Source organism: Colossoma macropomum, unplaced genomic scaffold (assembly GCF_904425465.1).
Source record: "Colossoma macropomum unplaced genomic scaffold, Colossoma_macropomum, whole genome shotgun sequence".
Taxonomy (NCBI): Eukaryota; Metazoa; Chordata; class Actinopteri; order Characiformes; family Serrasalmidae; genus Colossoma; species Colossoma macropomum.
Window position 1 is genome coordinate 24,594,472 of NW_023494805.1, and position 16,479 is coordinate 24,610,950.

General features: G+C 40.5%; 1 protein-coding gene across 2 annotated transcripts in view; it reads right to left on the reverse strand.

Annotated features, from left to right (window-relative positions):
* Positions 1-16,479, reverse strand: part of zmp:0000000660 (arf-GAP with Rho-GAP domain, ANK repeat and PH domain-containing protein 2) — a 115,714-nt gene that overhangs the window by 83,537 nt on the left and 15,698 nt on the right. For both annotated transcript variants that reach the window (XM_036596401.1, XM_036596400.1), the window contains exons 7-8: positions 15,973-16,042; positions 4,756-4,876 (exon numbers count right to left, since the gene is read on the reverse strand). In XM_036596401.1, the coding sequence (XP_036452294.1) occupies positions 4,756-4,876; positions 15,973-16,042 (191 nt within the window). The remainder of the gene's footprint in view (positions 1-4,755; positions 4,877-15,972; positions 16,043-16,479) is intronic.

Sequence of the window (16,479 nt, forward strand, 5' to 3'; positions counted from 1 at the left end):
CAGCTACTTTAAACTGTGCACATGCACCTTGTATAATCTCCATAGTACAGCCTTGCCACAAAAAACGGAAAGTCTGCACATGAGCCCAATGCTAATGCTAATGCTATAGGGGTAAAAAGCCCCCAGCAGTGGTATTCTAAGGAGTTTTTGAGCACCAGCCAATATCTTTAAGATGAGCTGGAGAGGCATTTGTGATCCAGTACCTGACCTCACTAATGCTCTTATGGCTGAATGCAATCAAATCCACACATCAATGTTCCAACATCTACTGCACCAACTTTCTACAACAGTAGAGGCTGTTACTGCAGCAAAGGAGGGACAAAAGGCTATGTGAGGAAAATAAATAATGTTTTTTGCATTTTTAAACAATAGTAACAGCACCAACAAGCGCAAGTACAGAAGGCCTACATGAAACTCTTCAGCCATAAAACTCAGGAGTCTGAGTGGCAGAAGCCTACACCTTCTCCATCATGGTGCAGCAGTGTTCTTGGAGAAAGTTTAAAGTGAGCACGTGGTGCTACGGTTCCAGTGGGTAAGGTATATATATATATATATGTGTGGAGAAACTTCTCTCATTTTTCCCATTGGATGTTTTGTACATGGTGGTTTTCTGCTGCTTTACACGGTCTGGCCTAGACCTGTTTTCCTCTCCATAAGGAGGGAGTATGAAATACAGCTCATACACTGATGCATTCAGCTCCATACATCACTGCACTGCTGCTGTGCTGGATGACCCCACCAGACCCCAAACACACTGCACTAATCTATTATTAAACCTTGTGCAGACAGCTAGGCCCTAAACACACACACACACACACACACACACACACACACACACACACACACACACACACACACACACCACAAATGGTTAAATTTACTCATATGTATTCACAGTAATTCTTATGGCCACTGTAACAATAAATCAGGCTATTCCATGCAACCTTTAATGTTCATATACTCGCTCCTATTAAATAAACCTCAAATAAATGAACAAAAATTATAGCAATGCTGACATTGTAAAAGGCCACAATATGCAACTCCAAAACATTTTTAATATTTTTGCATTAGAAAGGAGAAGGTCAAAGGAAAATAAATGAAAAAACAGAAGTTTCCCCAAATTGGAGCTCAAAAAAAACGTTTAAATGATATAAAGATAATGGAACTCCTAACAACCTTTGAGGACCTGGTAGACCACCAAAACTATCACCATCATAAAACAGTACTTAGTGCTTTCGTCTTTGAGAGAGAGGAGAAAATCAAGCTCCACTGTTGCTTCAGATCTGAAAAAATCCACAGCCATTTCTGTCCATCTGTGAGAAGACAACTCAACGCTAAGGGTCGGGGTAAGGGTAGCTGTCAAGACGTCATTACTGAGAAAAGGAAACAGACAAAAAATTTGCACTAGAACGCTGAAATTGGAGATCGGAGATGTGGAGTAAGGTTCTGCAGACTAAATTTTAAATGGGATTACTTGAATTGTGAGAAGCAGAAAATACAACCAGCTTCTGACTGAACTTTAAAGGTGTATAAAACTATCCCTGCACATTTCTTAAAAAAAAAACACAAAAAAAGAAACCTGAATTCAAGTCTTCCGAAAACAATGGAAGCTGTATAAAAGTTTGCTTTTCAATTTTTTTTTTAATTACTGAAGGCAAATATATTTATTAGATTAATATTATATTTTGTTGTTGAGGCTTCTGTGTAATGCTCTGTTACACATATCTCTTAGGTCTGCACTGTATACAGGAAAGAACGTTTCTGCTTTTCTTCTGTTAAGATGCCGTTTTGGAGATACTTGCTTTTCTTTGGATGGCGATGATATATATGGAAAGTCTGCAAACAATGTGGATGTACAGAAAAGTGTACCCTCGTAGGCAAATCGGACTCAGCCGGGTGTGTGTGCGCGCGCATGAGGCACTGGCAATATGACTCATCTGTAATTTTTGGTGTTGTATTTTTAAAAAGTGCTTATTTTTGACTCCCTCTACACGAATGCTTTGCAGTTGCAATACCCTAACAACACTCTAAAGTTTGCTTTCTCCCAGCCAACACTCACCTGGGGAGACCTCTGCACCTGCAGCCTGGTGAAAAACGAAAAACTCTGCACAGTTGTGTATGCTCCCAAACACAAACCCCGTACACACACATATTGCTATGCGTCTAAATTATTCACCATGTGCTCTCTCTGCCTCTCTTACTACTCAGTCATAGCCCTTTCCTCTTCCTCTGCCCACCTCCGCCTTTACAGCCGCTTGTTGCTTGCTCTCTCTACCTCTCTCTCTCGTGTTTGTCTTAAGATTGATGTCTCCCTCAGTCTGGTGTAAAGCTGTTTAAAAATGCATGTGCTGACCAGGCCGCCTCTCTGCCTCCACGACACGCGCTGCTACTAAAGAAGAAAGGAAGTCCGGACAAATACACACCTAGACTTATGGAAGGGCTTACAGAGAGATACACAGGTCACAATATCAGAAAGAAACAGAGAGAGAGAGAGAGAGAGAGAGAAGAAGAGGAGAGAAACAGACAGAGAAAGCTACAGAAGTAGAGAAGAAGAGAGAGTTAGAGAAGCAGAGAAGGAGAGACAGAAAGGGACAGTGAGACAGCTAGCGAGGTAGAAAAGCAGAGAGACAGCTAGAGAAGTAGAGAAAGAGAGAGACAGTTCGAAAAGCACAGAAGGAAAGAGACAGAGGGACAGTTGGAGAAGTAGAGAAGGGGAGAGAGAAGGAGAGACACAAAGAAAGAGAGAGCTAAAGAAGTAAAGAGAGAGAGAGTGCAAGACAGAGAGCATTTATACCTAATAGGCAAATTTACAGCACCACAAATTAAATTTTAGGAAATACCAGCTGCCTCTTACATTGTGTGAACATTTGATTGGACCAACAGAAATGGTCCAAAATTAAAACAGAATCTTGTTAAATTAACATAAAGATCAAAAAATATGTTACACGAACAATTTTATTTCCCCTCAAACACATGTACATGCATGCACACACACTGTGGTCTGCAGAAACCCACTGTCGCTTCGCTGACGTCCATTTTGCTTCCAAAAGATGGACATAAAAATAAATCTTTTTTATGATTATATTGTCTGGAACACTATTTATTATTTGTTGAAAGGCTGCTTATAACATGTATTATTCAACTTTTTAACATCTTTAAGACAAGGCAAAGTGCAGGTTAGCAGGCAACTGTTAACAATCGTATCCCTTTTCTCACACATAGACAGAAAAAAGCAGAAAAAAGACAGTCAGGTTATCATTCTAATAAATCTGTTCACAAGTCAAACAGTCCATTTCACCCCATATTAGTTTGTGCCTTGCTCTCTACTGTTCATGGTTAAGGTCTAACATGGAGACGAAGCTTTTGTTTTCATTGAAATGCGTCACATGCTCAGCCACCACTGATAACCTCCCTGTACAACACTTCTTAAACATATAAACAATCACTCAGACCTATGTAACCATAACTGAAAATAATGCATTCATCCAGGACCTTTAATGAACATACTTAAAATTATGCCATCATCAGCCTTCATCATCATCCTCATCACTACCAGTGCTGTGTTTTCAGCTGGTGTGAAAGCCGCTGACTGGCCGACACCAAACAGTAATGATGAGGAGAGCAAAGCTTCCATCAAACCAGACAAGACCCAGGATAGAGAAACACAACCAACAGAGCATGGTGTTTTGTTAACAGAGCGAGAGAGAGAGAGAGAGAGAAAATGACAAACAAAGAACAAGAAAACAAAGAAAAAACGAGAAAAAAAAGGAAAAAAGAAGAGAGAAGAACGAAAAACAAAGGGAGAAAGCAAGAAAGTGGGGGAAAAGAGAGGAAAAATGAAAAACAGAAAGAAAAAGAAAGAAAAAGAAAGAGAGAGAGAGAGAGGGGGGGGGTTAAGAATGAAGATGTTTCTGACTGTGTGTATTATGTAAAACATACAGATGGATATATTTAGTTTTGATATTATCATTAGTAAGAATTAAAACAGTTTCTAATTATAATTCACACAAAAAAAGTGATGTAAATTTAACTGAAAGAGTGAGAGGGTCCCATACAGAGGAATGATACAGTACAGTCTGAATGAGTAGTATGAAGGCAGTGTTAATGACAAATGTGGATTTGATAGGCAGTGTCTGAAACTAGACATTGTAATGTGAAGATCTGATAGACATGGATTCTTTTATCTGTCATCTATTAAACTTTTTCCTGATCCTTAGAATTATTCCTGCACCCAGACTCATATTAAACCACGACTCATATTAAAACACAGCTCTTCTGCACAGTTTGAGTTTTATTACTTGAATATTTGTGACATCAAAATACAGCCTGTGTGGAATGATTTCCATTACTCCACAGAAGGACCTCAGATGAAGAGTGAGTGAGGACGTCCTTCAGAAGACCTTGAGTTTACGAGAGGAAGTGCAGGGAGTGAGGCCTGCCTCCTCTGGAAGAAGAGGAGGTGAAGGAAAAAGAAAAGAGAAAGGAGGAGAAAAAGGGTGTGGTAGGGGTGTAAAACTACATCAGTGCACCAACCTGAAAGTGTTTCCAGAGTCAGTGCAGCTGAACTGAATGTACAGTGGATTATAATAATGTAGAATAGATGCTCCTCCTAAGAAGTGCTCCAGTTAAAACAAATCATTTTAAAGCTTTATAGGTTTTAAAGAAACTACTTTCTACTTTCAAATGTAAAACTCCAAGACCCACAGTGAGTGAGGACGAGAGAGGGATAGAGGAGAAGAAAATACAGAATTTTACCTTCTTTCTCTGCTCGAAACACAAATGTTCTTTGTGAAGTGACCACCTCCAGCTTATTGTCTCCTACAGATCGCACCAGCCTCACAGCTGAGAGAGGAACCAGACCTTTAGAGTACATCTCCTAGAGAGAGAGAGAGAGAGAGAGAGAGAGAGAGAGAGAGAGAGAGAGAGAGAGAGAGATGAAATGAATGAAAAAGAATGAGACAAAGAATTGAAAGGAATTTAAAAGAAAGAAGGAGAGAATGTTGAAGGTATAGAGAGATGAAAGAAACAGAGAGAGAGAATGAAAAAATGGAAAAGAAAGGGAGTGAGGTAGAGGGAAAGAGGGAGAGAGAGAGAAGGGGAGAGCAAGAGTAACAGAGAACAAGAGAGAAAAGGGGAGAGAAACAAAAGGAGTGAGAAAGAGAGAGAGAAAGGGAATAAGAGGGTGAGACAGAAGGAAAAAAGCAAAGGGGTGAGAGACAGAAAATGAGAGGAAGAGAAAGAAAGAAAAAGAATGAGAGAAATAATTTAAAAGAAAGAAGAAGTGGGAGGGAGAGAAAGAGAATGAAAAAATGGAAGAGGGATAAAGCACGAGAAAGGGGAGAGCAAAGGAACGAGTGAACGAAAGAGAAAAAGGGAGAGAAACAAAAAGGAGTGATACAGAGAGAAAGGAAACAAGTGAGAGAAGGAAAGAGCAAAGAAGCGAGAGAGAAAGAGGAAGAGAGAGAGAGAGAGAGAGAGAAAGAGAGAGCGAGAGAGAATTTAGAGTTTCAGTACACTAAAAGCATTAAAACAGACACAAATTCATTTACACTGATACATTCAGCAGATGCTCTTATCCAGAACGACTCACTGTGTTTTTAAAATCATGGTACAGAGGGAGGTCAGCACAGAGTTAGGAGTCTTGTCTGTGCACTTGTATAGGTGTAGTGTGGTGTGATTGTCCAGGAGGGCAAAACAAATCCGAGTCTGCTGCTTGTTACCCACTACACCCCACCAACCACTCAAATACCCACTCACACAAAACACACATTACTGCTAAAGTTGAAGCTTCTACTTCACAGCAGCCCCTGCCCCCCCCCAGCAACCTGCTAAAAGAGTGACACAGTGAGACCACACACTCACACACTCGCTCTATAGGTGTTTGTGCATGTATGTATAGACATAGACAAACACACACACACACACAAACACACACACAGGTATGGAGCAGGTCCGAATGCTAATACGAGTCCCCAGCCTGTAAACCAACCTCTCACATATTTATAGTGTGGTGATTCAGAGGGATGGGGGGGCAGGGCCTGCTTGCTCAGGGAGAGGGTGTTTGCTCTCTTTCTCTCCATCTCTCTTTCTCTGTAAGCTTCAAACTAGCAGAAGAGCAAAAGCCACTACCAGTGCGCTCTGAGGCCTAGCCACAGTCTCAGATCTAACCACGCGGTTAGCCTCTCGACAACAGCAGCGCTGCCCTTCTCCCACTCCAACATCAACCATACCACAGAAAATCTCCAACCTCCAAGACAGCTCCACACCAAATACACAGGAGCACATTTTAATCTTCAGAGAGAGAGAGAGAGAGAGAGAGAGAGAGAGAGAGAGAGAGAGAGAGAGAGATAGGGGATAGGGGGATAGGGACAGAATACACAGTGATAAGAAAAACAGAAAGAGAAAAAGGAAGAAAGAAAGAAAGAAGAGGGAGAAAGACAAAGAGAGAGAAAGAACTGGATGAAGGGGGGAACAGAGTGGGCGAGAGTGACAAAGCGTGAGAGAAAGAGAGGGAATAGACAGATGGAGGGAGAGAGAGACAGAGAGAAAGAGAAAGCATGTGTGCCAGGTGAAAAAAAAAGATATAGGGGAGAAAGGATAGAGAGAGATGGTGGGAATAGACTGGGATGGATAAGAAGGATTGAGATAAGAAACAAAAAGAGAAAAAAAAGAGAGAGAGCAATAGACAGAGTGGGAGAAAGAGAGGAAAAAGACAGAGTGATAAGAAGAAGGAGGGAAATAGAAAGAAAAAGAAAGAATGAGTTTGAGAGAGCAAAAGGAGAGCGACCAATAGATACACAGAAAAGGGGAGGGGGTGAGAGAGGGTGAGAGAGAGAGAGAGAGAGAAGGCATGTGTGTCAGAGAGAGAGAGAGAGAGAGAGAGAGAGAGAGAGAGGAGAGAGAGAGAGAGAGAGAGAGAGAAATGCATGTGTGTCAGAGAGAAAGAATTAGATGAAGGGGGAACCGAGTGGGTGAGAGTAAAAAAAGCGAGAGAGAAACAGGGGGAATAGACAGATGGAGGGAGAGAGAAGAGACTGAGATAAGAAACAAAAAGGGAAAGAAAAGAGTGCAATAGACAGAGTGGGAGAGAGAGAGAGAAAGGGAGAGAGAGATGGAGGGGAAAGAAAGTGATAGAAAGGAGGAGTGAGAAAGAAAGAAAAAAGAGTGCAAGAGAGCAAAAGGAGAGAGACCAATGGATACACATACAAAGGAAAGTGGGTGAGAGACACTGAGACACACAGAGACAGAGAGTGAGAGTGAGAGAGAGAGAGAGAGAGAGAGAGAGAGAGAGAGAGAGAGAGAGAGATCGGATCATTTGTACATTTCATCTGCCTCTTAATTATAATGATGACCTTGCACTATTTCTAGAATATTCTGTCCAGAAATAGTGGAGAAGATTGAGTAAGGGACTCCCTCCTTAGTGAGCACAAAAGGGAAATAAAGGAACAATGGGAGAGGCACGGAGAGTGAAGAAATATATAGCAAAAAAGAGAGAGAGAGAGAGAGAGAGAGAGAGAGAGAGAGAATGAGAATAACCAAGGGAGAGAGAGGAAGGTGGCGGGCAATCGAGTGCATGAGGCAGACAGAGTGAGAAATAGAGCGATGAAAAAAAAGAGGGGTCAGGGAGAGAGCCATCTCCTCAAATTAAGGCATGATGTTAACAATGGCGGCTACAGCTAACCCTAATTATGGTGCGGGGCGGCCATCGCCTTTCTGTGGGATTTCGCTCTCTCTCCAATTTAGCAGTTCTCCCGTTGCTACGGCGATAGGGCCACGAACTTAGCAGCATTCTAATGAGTCTCCCTCCATCTAAATTTGGACAGAGGAGAGAAACAGAGGAGAGAGGGATGGGTGAAAAGGGATGCGCAAGCGCGTCTTTTCGGAAGCTAAGTGCTGATAATTAGGCGCTATCTGGGTTAGCGTTAATTACACGTTTTAATTATTATTTTTGAGGTCAGAGGGATGACATGGAAATAGCGAGTGTGTGAGTGCGCGTACGTGCATGCGTGTGTGTATGCGTAACAACACCAAAGCAGCCGTTATGAGTTTAGAGATGTTTTAGGTCGTGGTGTATGATAGTGGAAATGGCTCATAACTGCCCCCCCTCAGGCCCCCAAAACGTAAACGCTAGAGGTGTAAAAACGAATCAATTTTTAGATGCATTACAATTCTCACTTGAAAGATTCTGAATCAATTCACAGAACATCATAATAAATGTAGGCTCTGAGTTTCATAAACTCTCACGTACCCAGACACATTATAAAGAAGCATACTGTAGCAAAGCCTGGCTTTTTTGGTCTTTTCTCCTTAATGAAACATTTCATCAGTACCCAACATATCATGTGAAAAACAAACACTATGAGCTACACTATATATAATAAGTTATAATATCTGCTATACTTTATACAAATGACATCAGAGACCACCTTTCATATCGTTGTTGTTGGAAGAAAACTCCAAAATGACAACTTTACAGGAAAAGGAAAAAACTACTTTACTCTTAATGTAAGTCAATGGAACCAGACTTTTTTTTCCGAGTCATTTTGGGTTTTTTCTTTTGGTCCATTTTTCACGAAATTTACACACTATGTAAATGGCAACAGGCATTTTCAAATTATGCCAAAAACTTAAAAACAACAAAAATGGAGATACAAGGTTTTCTTCCGACAGCAGCAATATGTTTAATTTCCAGCCAACATGGCCATTCTGTACAAAATATTCATGTTTCAGGAGATATTTCTGAGATTAGACATGATAATCGACTTGCACAGGAAAGTCAAAAGAAAATAATGATAAAAAAAAGGAGTTTCCAAAATAGGAGTGCAAAAAATTATTAAAACTTATAGGGACTTACATGGGACTCGTAGCAACCTTGCAAGACTTGGTAGAGCACCAAATTTGCCACCATCAGATAAACGGTACTTAAAGCTTTCATCTTTAAGAGAGAGGAGAAAATCAAGCTCCACTCTTGCTTTAGATTTGAAAAAAATTAACAAATGTTCCTGTTCATTCTTCCACTGTGAGAAGACAACTCAGTACTATTGGTCCGAAACGACGTGTAGCTGTCAATACACCGCTACAGAAAAAAAACTAAATGAAACAAAAAAAAAGAGTCCAGACCTCAACATCACTGAATGTGTTTGAGATCACTCGGATCGTGAGAAGCTGAAAATGCAACCAACTTCTAAGACTGACTTCTAAATTTATGAACTGAACCGTGAGGCGTCTACAGACTCCTACCCCTAAAAGTGCACAAAGTTTGTGTATGCACCTTTAGTCCCTCAGAGTGAGCAGTGCCTGTGACATCTGACATACAACAGAAGATTCTCTCAGAAGTCTCGGGTACACAAATCAACCGCATACATGGCGTGCATGTGCACAAGCACGATCAGTATTCTGTATGTAAGCACACTATAAATAAACCTGAAACATACACGACAAGAAGATGCCACAATATGGAGCTGAAAGGCCTGACTCAGAGACACGTCTGAATTCACAGAGAGAAATTACATGAGTTCTGTAGTTTGTGCTGGTGCAGAGAGCCTAATTTCTCACTGATCCAAGACCAATTTCCCCATTTATTCCATAATGGTTAAGATTAGGATTAGTGTAGCTGGTCCTACATTAGACTAATTATGCAGCTTCCAAATGGAGTGCTACAGTGCCTTTAACCTCCCTCCGCACTGCCTCTGCTGTGGAGCCATGGGGACACCAGCTGGACATGAGGGGGTACTACAGGCAAAACAGTGAAAAAAAAAAAAAAGGTCCCTTTGGATCATATTTACAGCTCCAAGTTACATTCTGCTTGGCATCATTATGAGCAATAACTTCAAAATGTTGCCAGGAGCAAGCCTGACAGAGCCATCACAGGCTGCGCATACATCCTGCAGCGAACGTGAAGACGATTCCTCTACTCGGAAACATCCGCAGAGAAGCTACTCCATTCTTAAAATCAAATTCAAATGTTTTTAATACCTTTAAGACCTCAACAAAGGAAAATAATACAAGATAATACACCATACAGCAATGCACACAAGCTCAAAAGTGGCATGTAATAATATCTTTATGTGATATGTTGACCAAACATTGATGCAGTGCTCAAAAGTAGTTTTGGGATGCTCAATACAACTTATGTTTTGGTCATTTATTACTTTTCAAGCTACAATTATCATTTATTCTTTTGTATCTATCAGGAAAGATATAATAACCAGGTTTACTAACTCACAACGATCCTGGTAATTCACTCAAACATAAGAAAGGCAAATAAAAGCACTCAAACATAAGTGGGACAAACAGTGTCTCTTTTCTTCATGTGTGTTAGTATTTAGTATTTGATTTAGGTTATTATTTTGTCCCTGTTTTTAAATGATAGCATAAAGTGTTCTAGGTAGAGAGTAAATGACTTTGTGCAAGTGATGCTCAGCCAGGCTTGTTGCATTTTCTCTTCTGAATGGTCAGAGAAAGGTAAGATCTGAGCACTTCAGTCTCTTTCCACACATTTTTCATTCTTGATTTTTTCTCTCACAACATTTTGTAACCAAGAGCCAACATTTTTTGACAGATTCAGATATTTGACCATTTAACTTTAATTTGACATTCAACTAAAGCATTATATTTAAGAATGTTAATGAGATTGTGGCTTTCCAGGAGCAGCATTTGAGTTCTCTAGTTTAAACATGCATTTAAATTAGTCTCCCAACATTTTTTTGGAAGTAAAATGGAGAATTAGGTCATTTTTTTTTCTAGTTTGCTATTGTGCAGTTGGACCCAAAGTATGCACTGATAAGTTAGGATATTGCTGAAACTACTTACATATGGTAAAGCACAATTTCCATAATGCATTATGATTTAAGTGATTGAAGTGGTGTCCCAAGACCGCTTTGAGCACTGTATATGCTTTGAGACAGCATATGTATGTCATGTAGCAACTCGGTAGCCCTCTCCACTGTTTCCCTATCCAACTCCACCAACTCCTCTCTCTTTTCCTTGCATGGTCTTTTCAGTGCATTTGACTGTTCAGTTCTACCATCCTCTAACCCTTCATTATTGGTCCATTCAACAACTGGACCACTGTGGCCTAGATAATTTTGGTTGGCGGACTATTCCGACATAGTTTATAGTAACATTAAGTTCATGGTTATGCACACACACACACAATGTAGTAGTATACATAATGACTCTTTCAACCCCCTCATTGGGTATGAACTTAAACTACTTAAATGAAACCTTTTCAGACATTTAATGACCCTAAATTTGTTCAATCTATTTCAAGACTTTGTAAGACTTTGTAAGATTTTTTAAGGACCTGCAAGAACCCTGATCTACAGCTAAGACATTACAGCATGTGCTTAAAGGAAACAGCATTAAGGGGACAACACAGCGAGTGAGTGAAGCATTCTCAGAGGGATTTGGGGTGGCTACTTACGCCAGTTGGGAAAAAGCTTTGCCTTAATTCAGAGCCAGACAGAGAACTAATCTCTATCTCCAGCCCTTTCTCACCTTCAATCTACTGACAGGTGACATTCTAAAACCCTGATTTAAACACACACACACACACACACACATGCACACACACACACACGCACACACACACACACACACGCACACACACGCGCACACACACGCGCACACACACACACCCCTCCAAAAGTACTGTCAAAGGGTCCCTGGAGTCCCCCTGGTGTTAGGGACTGAGATAAGGTTGATGAAACTGGGGGTAAACTCCACAGGGAGTGAGCTACTTGGGCCCTCGGGGCCCTAAACAGAGCGAGTGAGAGTATGTGCCTGCCCTTTCTCCCACGCCTTCACGAGCCTTCTGTGTCTGATGACATCACCAGGTGCTGTCGGGGTGCGTGGCGATTAGGACCGACTGTCTGTGTCTGGTAAGTTTCGTCAGATTCCCCTTAGAGAATAAGAGGAGATGCAGGACCAGCGAGGGGCAAAAAAAAAATGCAGCCAAAATGACAAATATAAGGATAAGAACAGAGCTGAAATATGAGAATAAGTTTCTTATGATGGTCAATTTTAAAGTTCATTATGTTAATATCATTAGTATCAAGTAATCATTTTAGGGTTGTCGCAATTACTCAATTAAAACTGATTCAAATGTATGTGCCATATGCATCAGCTTAGCAATTAGTTTGCAATGGAAATGATAAACGTCTGCACTTTTGTGTGCATCACTGAATAATGAAGCTCACATCAGCAGGATCTCATGAATGTACATTTGTTTGTAGTTACAAATTTCACACATATGAAGCAAATGTTTGCTGTTACAAATTGTGTGCACATGAAGTAAAGTTGTATATGAAGTAAAAGGTATTGTTTAACTACATCTAGGCTGAGCAGCATAAAGGCTAACACACTAACAGACTACTCCAATAATATTCAGAATTTGGCACTTCAATGTCTGTTACAAGCTCCAAATGTCTATGTTAAAGCAGAGCTTGCCTAAATAGATTAAACCCAGTATGTGAAGTGAACACTACTGCTAGCTTGGCACTAACATCGAAATTCCCACAGAAGTGCTGGTGTAAGCATCATCACAAGAGTGGTACACAGGCTCCTTATAAACCAGTGGTCTCAAACCTTGGTCTTGGAGAGCTAGCTTCCTGCAGAGTTTAGTTCCAACCTGTATTCAACAAGCTGCCCTGCCCCTTACTTAACTCCAATATCTGATCCAGCAAATCAGGGACTTGGTTGATAAGCTGGAGCAGGTCTGGCACATTGTGGTTGGAACTAGGGCATTTGTCAATACCAAGAATGCGAAGAATGGATTTGTGTTCTTGGGAAGAACATTCTTGTTACCTTGCACGAATGACGAAGCAAGAACGGAGAACACACATATACGAGTCTGATTTCACCAGCATTAAGCTATTATTTAGTAGCTGATAAATTTTCAATATTAAACACAGAATCCCAAACTCTTTTGTACAACACAAAATGACAAAACAGAATTTGATATGAACGTTCGTGTTCATCAGCTACCACCGTGATGGCTGCGGTAATTCTGTTAAAATGGTCATGAGCCAACAGCAGGATAAACGGTGATTAAAAGCCTGGAATTTGAATGAATTCATATAACTGCAGGGTATGGGACAATCTGAGTAGGAGAAATGAAGAGGGAAAAGGTGCTGCTACAGCCGTCATTGCTGAGCTGAGGCACTGATCCTGAGGAGAGCTAGGCTGAGGAGAAAGTTTTCAAATTAGGCATTGTATGTACTAAAAGAGCAAAGACTTGACAACTTTAAGGTCTAATGCCTCTATTTCTTTTTAACATCTTTTTCTCCTCATTTTAAAGTAGATTTAAGAGCACTGTTTACTTAAAAAGAGAGAACATATAAATGTACAGCTGTGGGTCAGTATCCTCTGCCAGGTGCTATGATGCCGCAGTGAATGATTTGACTTTCTGGTCGCTCACATTTGAAAGTCATCCTTGGTTTTCAGGGCAGATCAAGAACACATCCAGTTACTTTAACCATTCTTGGTACTGGTGTTCTTAATTACTGGAAATGCAACTTGGGCAGCAGATGATGACATCAAGCAGAAACATGAGAATGCAAGAACACACACCGAGAAACAGCTCTTGACTCTGCATAAAGGTAGATCTCCAGGGCCAGGGTTGGTGACCACTGTACTTTTCATAGTACTCTTCAGTTAAGCCCATATTAAAAACCACTTTACTTGACAACTTATATAATTGATAGAGAGACCCACAAATCAGCTTTAAAAGAGGGCAAACAAAAACAGACTTTAAAAAAGAATTATAAAAAAAATAAACAGGAACTTTTTTAAAAAGTTGAGAACAAAGAAATATAAATGGATTTGTCCATCAGCCTGTCTGCTACTGTAAGACATATCAGTAGGATAATTTAATATAGCCCATCCTTCATCATGCAAACTGCCAACTAATCTTTGCAGATTAATCAGGAAGGTATATCTTAGTCAGTACTTTGTGACAGCCTTATAGTCACAATGACTCAGAGTGACTAAAAATAAGTTATCTGAAGTAGCTAAGTAGCATCAATCAAGCTGACTGCAGCTATTTAAAATAATTTTTATTTTATTTTTGTTTTCTACAGTTGCTAACTTTCATAAACATATGTTTATGTCACAATAAACAGATTGTAAATTGGGTGCAAATTATCAAACTTATCAGCTGGCTGAAGGAACTGTCTGTAAGCAAAAGAAAGCAGAACGCCTATTTACTCAGACACGACATAGTCTTATAAAAACAGTAAAAACTTCTAACTTCTGATTGGTGCTACAACATCTTTAGAGGGCAGCAGTGAGTGAGGTTTGTTTATTTGAGCTCAAGCTGTGTCTGTCCTCAGTTGGGAGCTACTAAGTACTGACAGGTAGAAAGCAAGTTAGCTAAATCAGTCAATTTCTACTTTAATAGCTGCATACAATAAACAGACAATTAAATTAGAACGGCAATAAAATTGCTAACTCAGAGTTTTGTCTGCCAATTAACTGTCAGTTAATATTTCACAATTCTGACTGGCCCAATTTGGATGTTGCCAAAACTGGCTCTTTGCCAAGTTCATGATGCATTTCACAGTGTAATGGCAAGGTAGCCCAAGAACCTCTTCTGACCTGAGTGACCCTCACCCAAAGGACTTTGTAGCTGCAGAACCAACCACCCACCCACCCACACACACACACACACACACACAGATCCTTAATGCAGCTGTGTGTGTCCACATCCCAATAAATAAAAGGCCACAGGGCAGAGAAAAGGAGGGAGAGACAAAGCTGCTCTATAATTAGCAACTGATTAACAAGCCTACATCACATGGAGTTCACGTCATTGACTGTGATGTTGGCCCTCGCTGCCACAGCAGAACATAAAAGTGCTAGCACACGAAGGGCATGACACGGACGCCTATAAACACTTTATCTAAACGCACACCCGCACTACCAACAAACAAGACACTGACGCGCCGAGAGAAAAACAAACATTTGTGCAAAGAGATGTAAACAGATTGGCAGCAAGTGGGTGTTCAATTAAAGAAGAACAATTACAAAGACATTCAAGCAGTTTCATGCATGTTATTTTGAAGGAGACAGAAAAACGGAGAAAGCGAAAAAGTTTAGAGCCAGAGCTTGGAGAGATACAATGTTGCTGAGTTGCAATGTTCTTTACTCCCTTTGCTTCCTCTTCTTTCTTTTCTCCTCTGCTAAGCATAACACTAACCCTGCTTCTTCTTAAAAAGAGAGAGGGTGAAAGAGAGGGAGAGAGCGAGAGAAATAAGGTGACGCAGAGAGATGGGGCAGCGAAAAAAGGATGGAGTGAGGGATGCTGAGGGAAGCAGGAAGCAGTTCCGCTGATGACCCTCATTTACAGGAGCTAAAGAGGGCTAAAGTAGCGTAACAGGTCAGTCCAGACAGGTGCTCAGCCTAGCATGGAGTAATGTCACCTTTTCCCACCACCCCCTCCATCTCTTTTTCTCTACCAGAGAAAAAGTGGTGCTCTTTTCCTCCTATCAGTGTCACCTTCATCCTCCACTTCCTTCGCTAACTGGCATATACCAGTGCTGCTTTGTCCTCACAGAATGAGCCAATATCTAAAAGCACTGAAAAGGATGGATGGGCAGTTGCGTATGTGAACTTCCTGCTCTGCAAAAAGCATGCAAGTCATCATAGAGGATATTCAGGCCTTTTAGAGCCTTTGAAACTGCCTCATGTTCTAATTTAAAAGGCTGAGGGGAAGTGCTAGCTCCTAGTCACCATCTTTAGGGTCTTCTTGGAGATCAGAAAGAGCAAAGCATTGTTAAGAACCATGGAGGGGAAAGAGGGTATTAGCGTCCCTACTCGCGTCACCCAGTCCTTAACCACACTGAAGCAGGAACTACACTCATTCACAAGGGCCGAATGAGAAATATTACAGGGGAGCGTGGGCGTGCATAAAATTAGGCACTGGAAAGAAAGAGATGGGTAGGTGCTTGAGGCCAATTCTTATACACTGACCTTGTCATTGTTATAGTAAGTGAGATTCTCTCCATCAAACTTGACCCATCTTCTCTGAAAGACGCAGTTTCTGAAAGTGAAAAATGGAGTTCCTGTTACGTTGAGTTTAAACTGTTCACAAAAGTTCACAAAACTCACAATGACTCAGCATCTTCATGAGATGAATCTACATTACTTAGCCAGAACTGAACTGACACTGTTGACTGATCTATCGTTTACGCACTATTTTTAGTTTTGGAGCTATTAATAGACACAGTCTGGACAAACATGAACAAATCATGCTTAGTTGATTTTCTAAGTGACAATATGGAAACTTTGTAAAAATCAAAAACTTAAATAGAACATTTTCCTGCAAATTTTAGTCCACACATTCAATTTATTTGCATATTAAAAAAGCATAAAATGTATATAATGTACCATAACTTTTGCACAGGCCACATTTCATGTTTTATTATCTTTTCCAAAGTGCCAAATTCAGCAAATAAACAGTGATTGTGTACTAAAAAG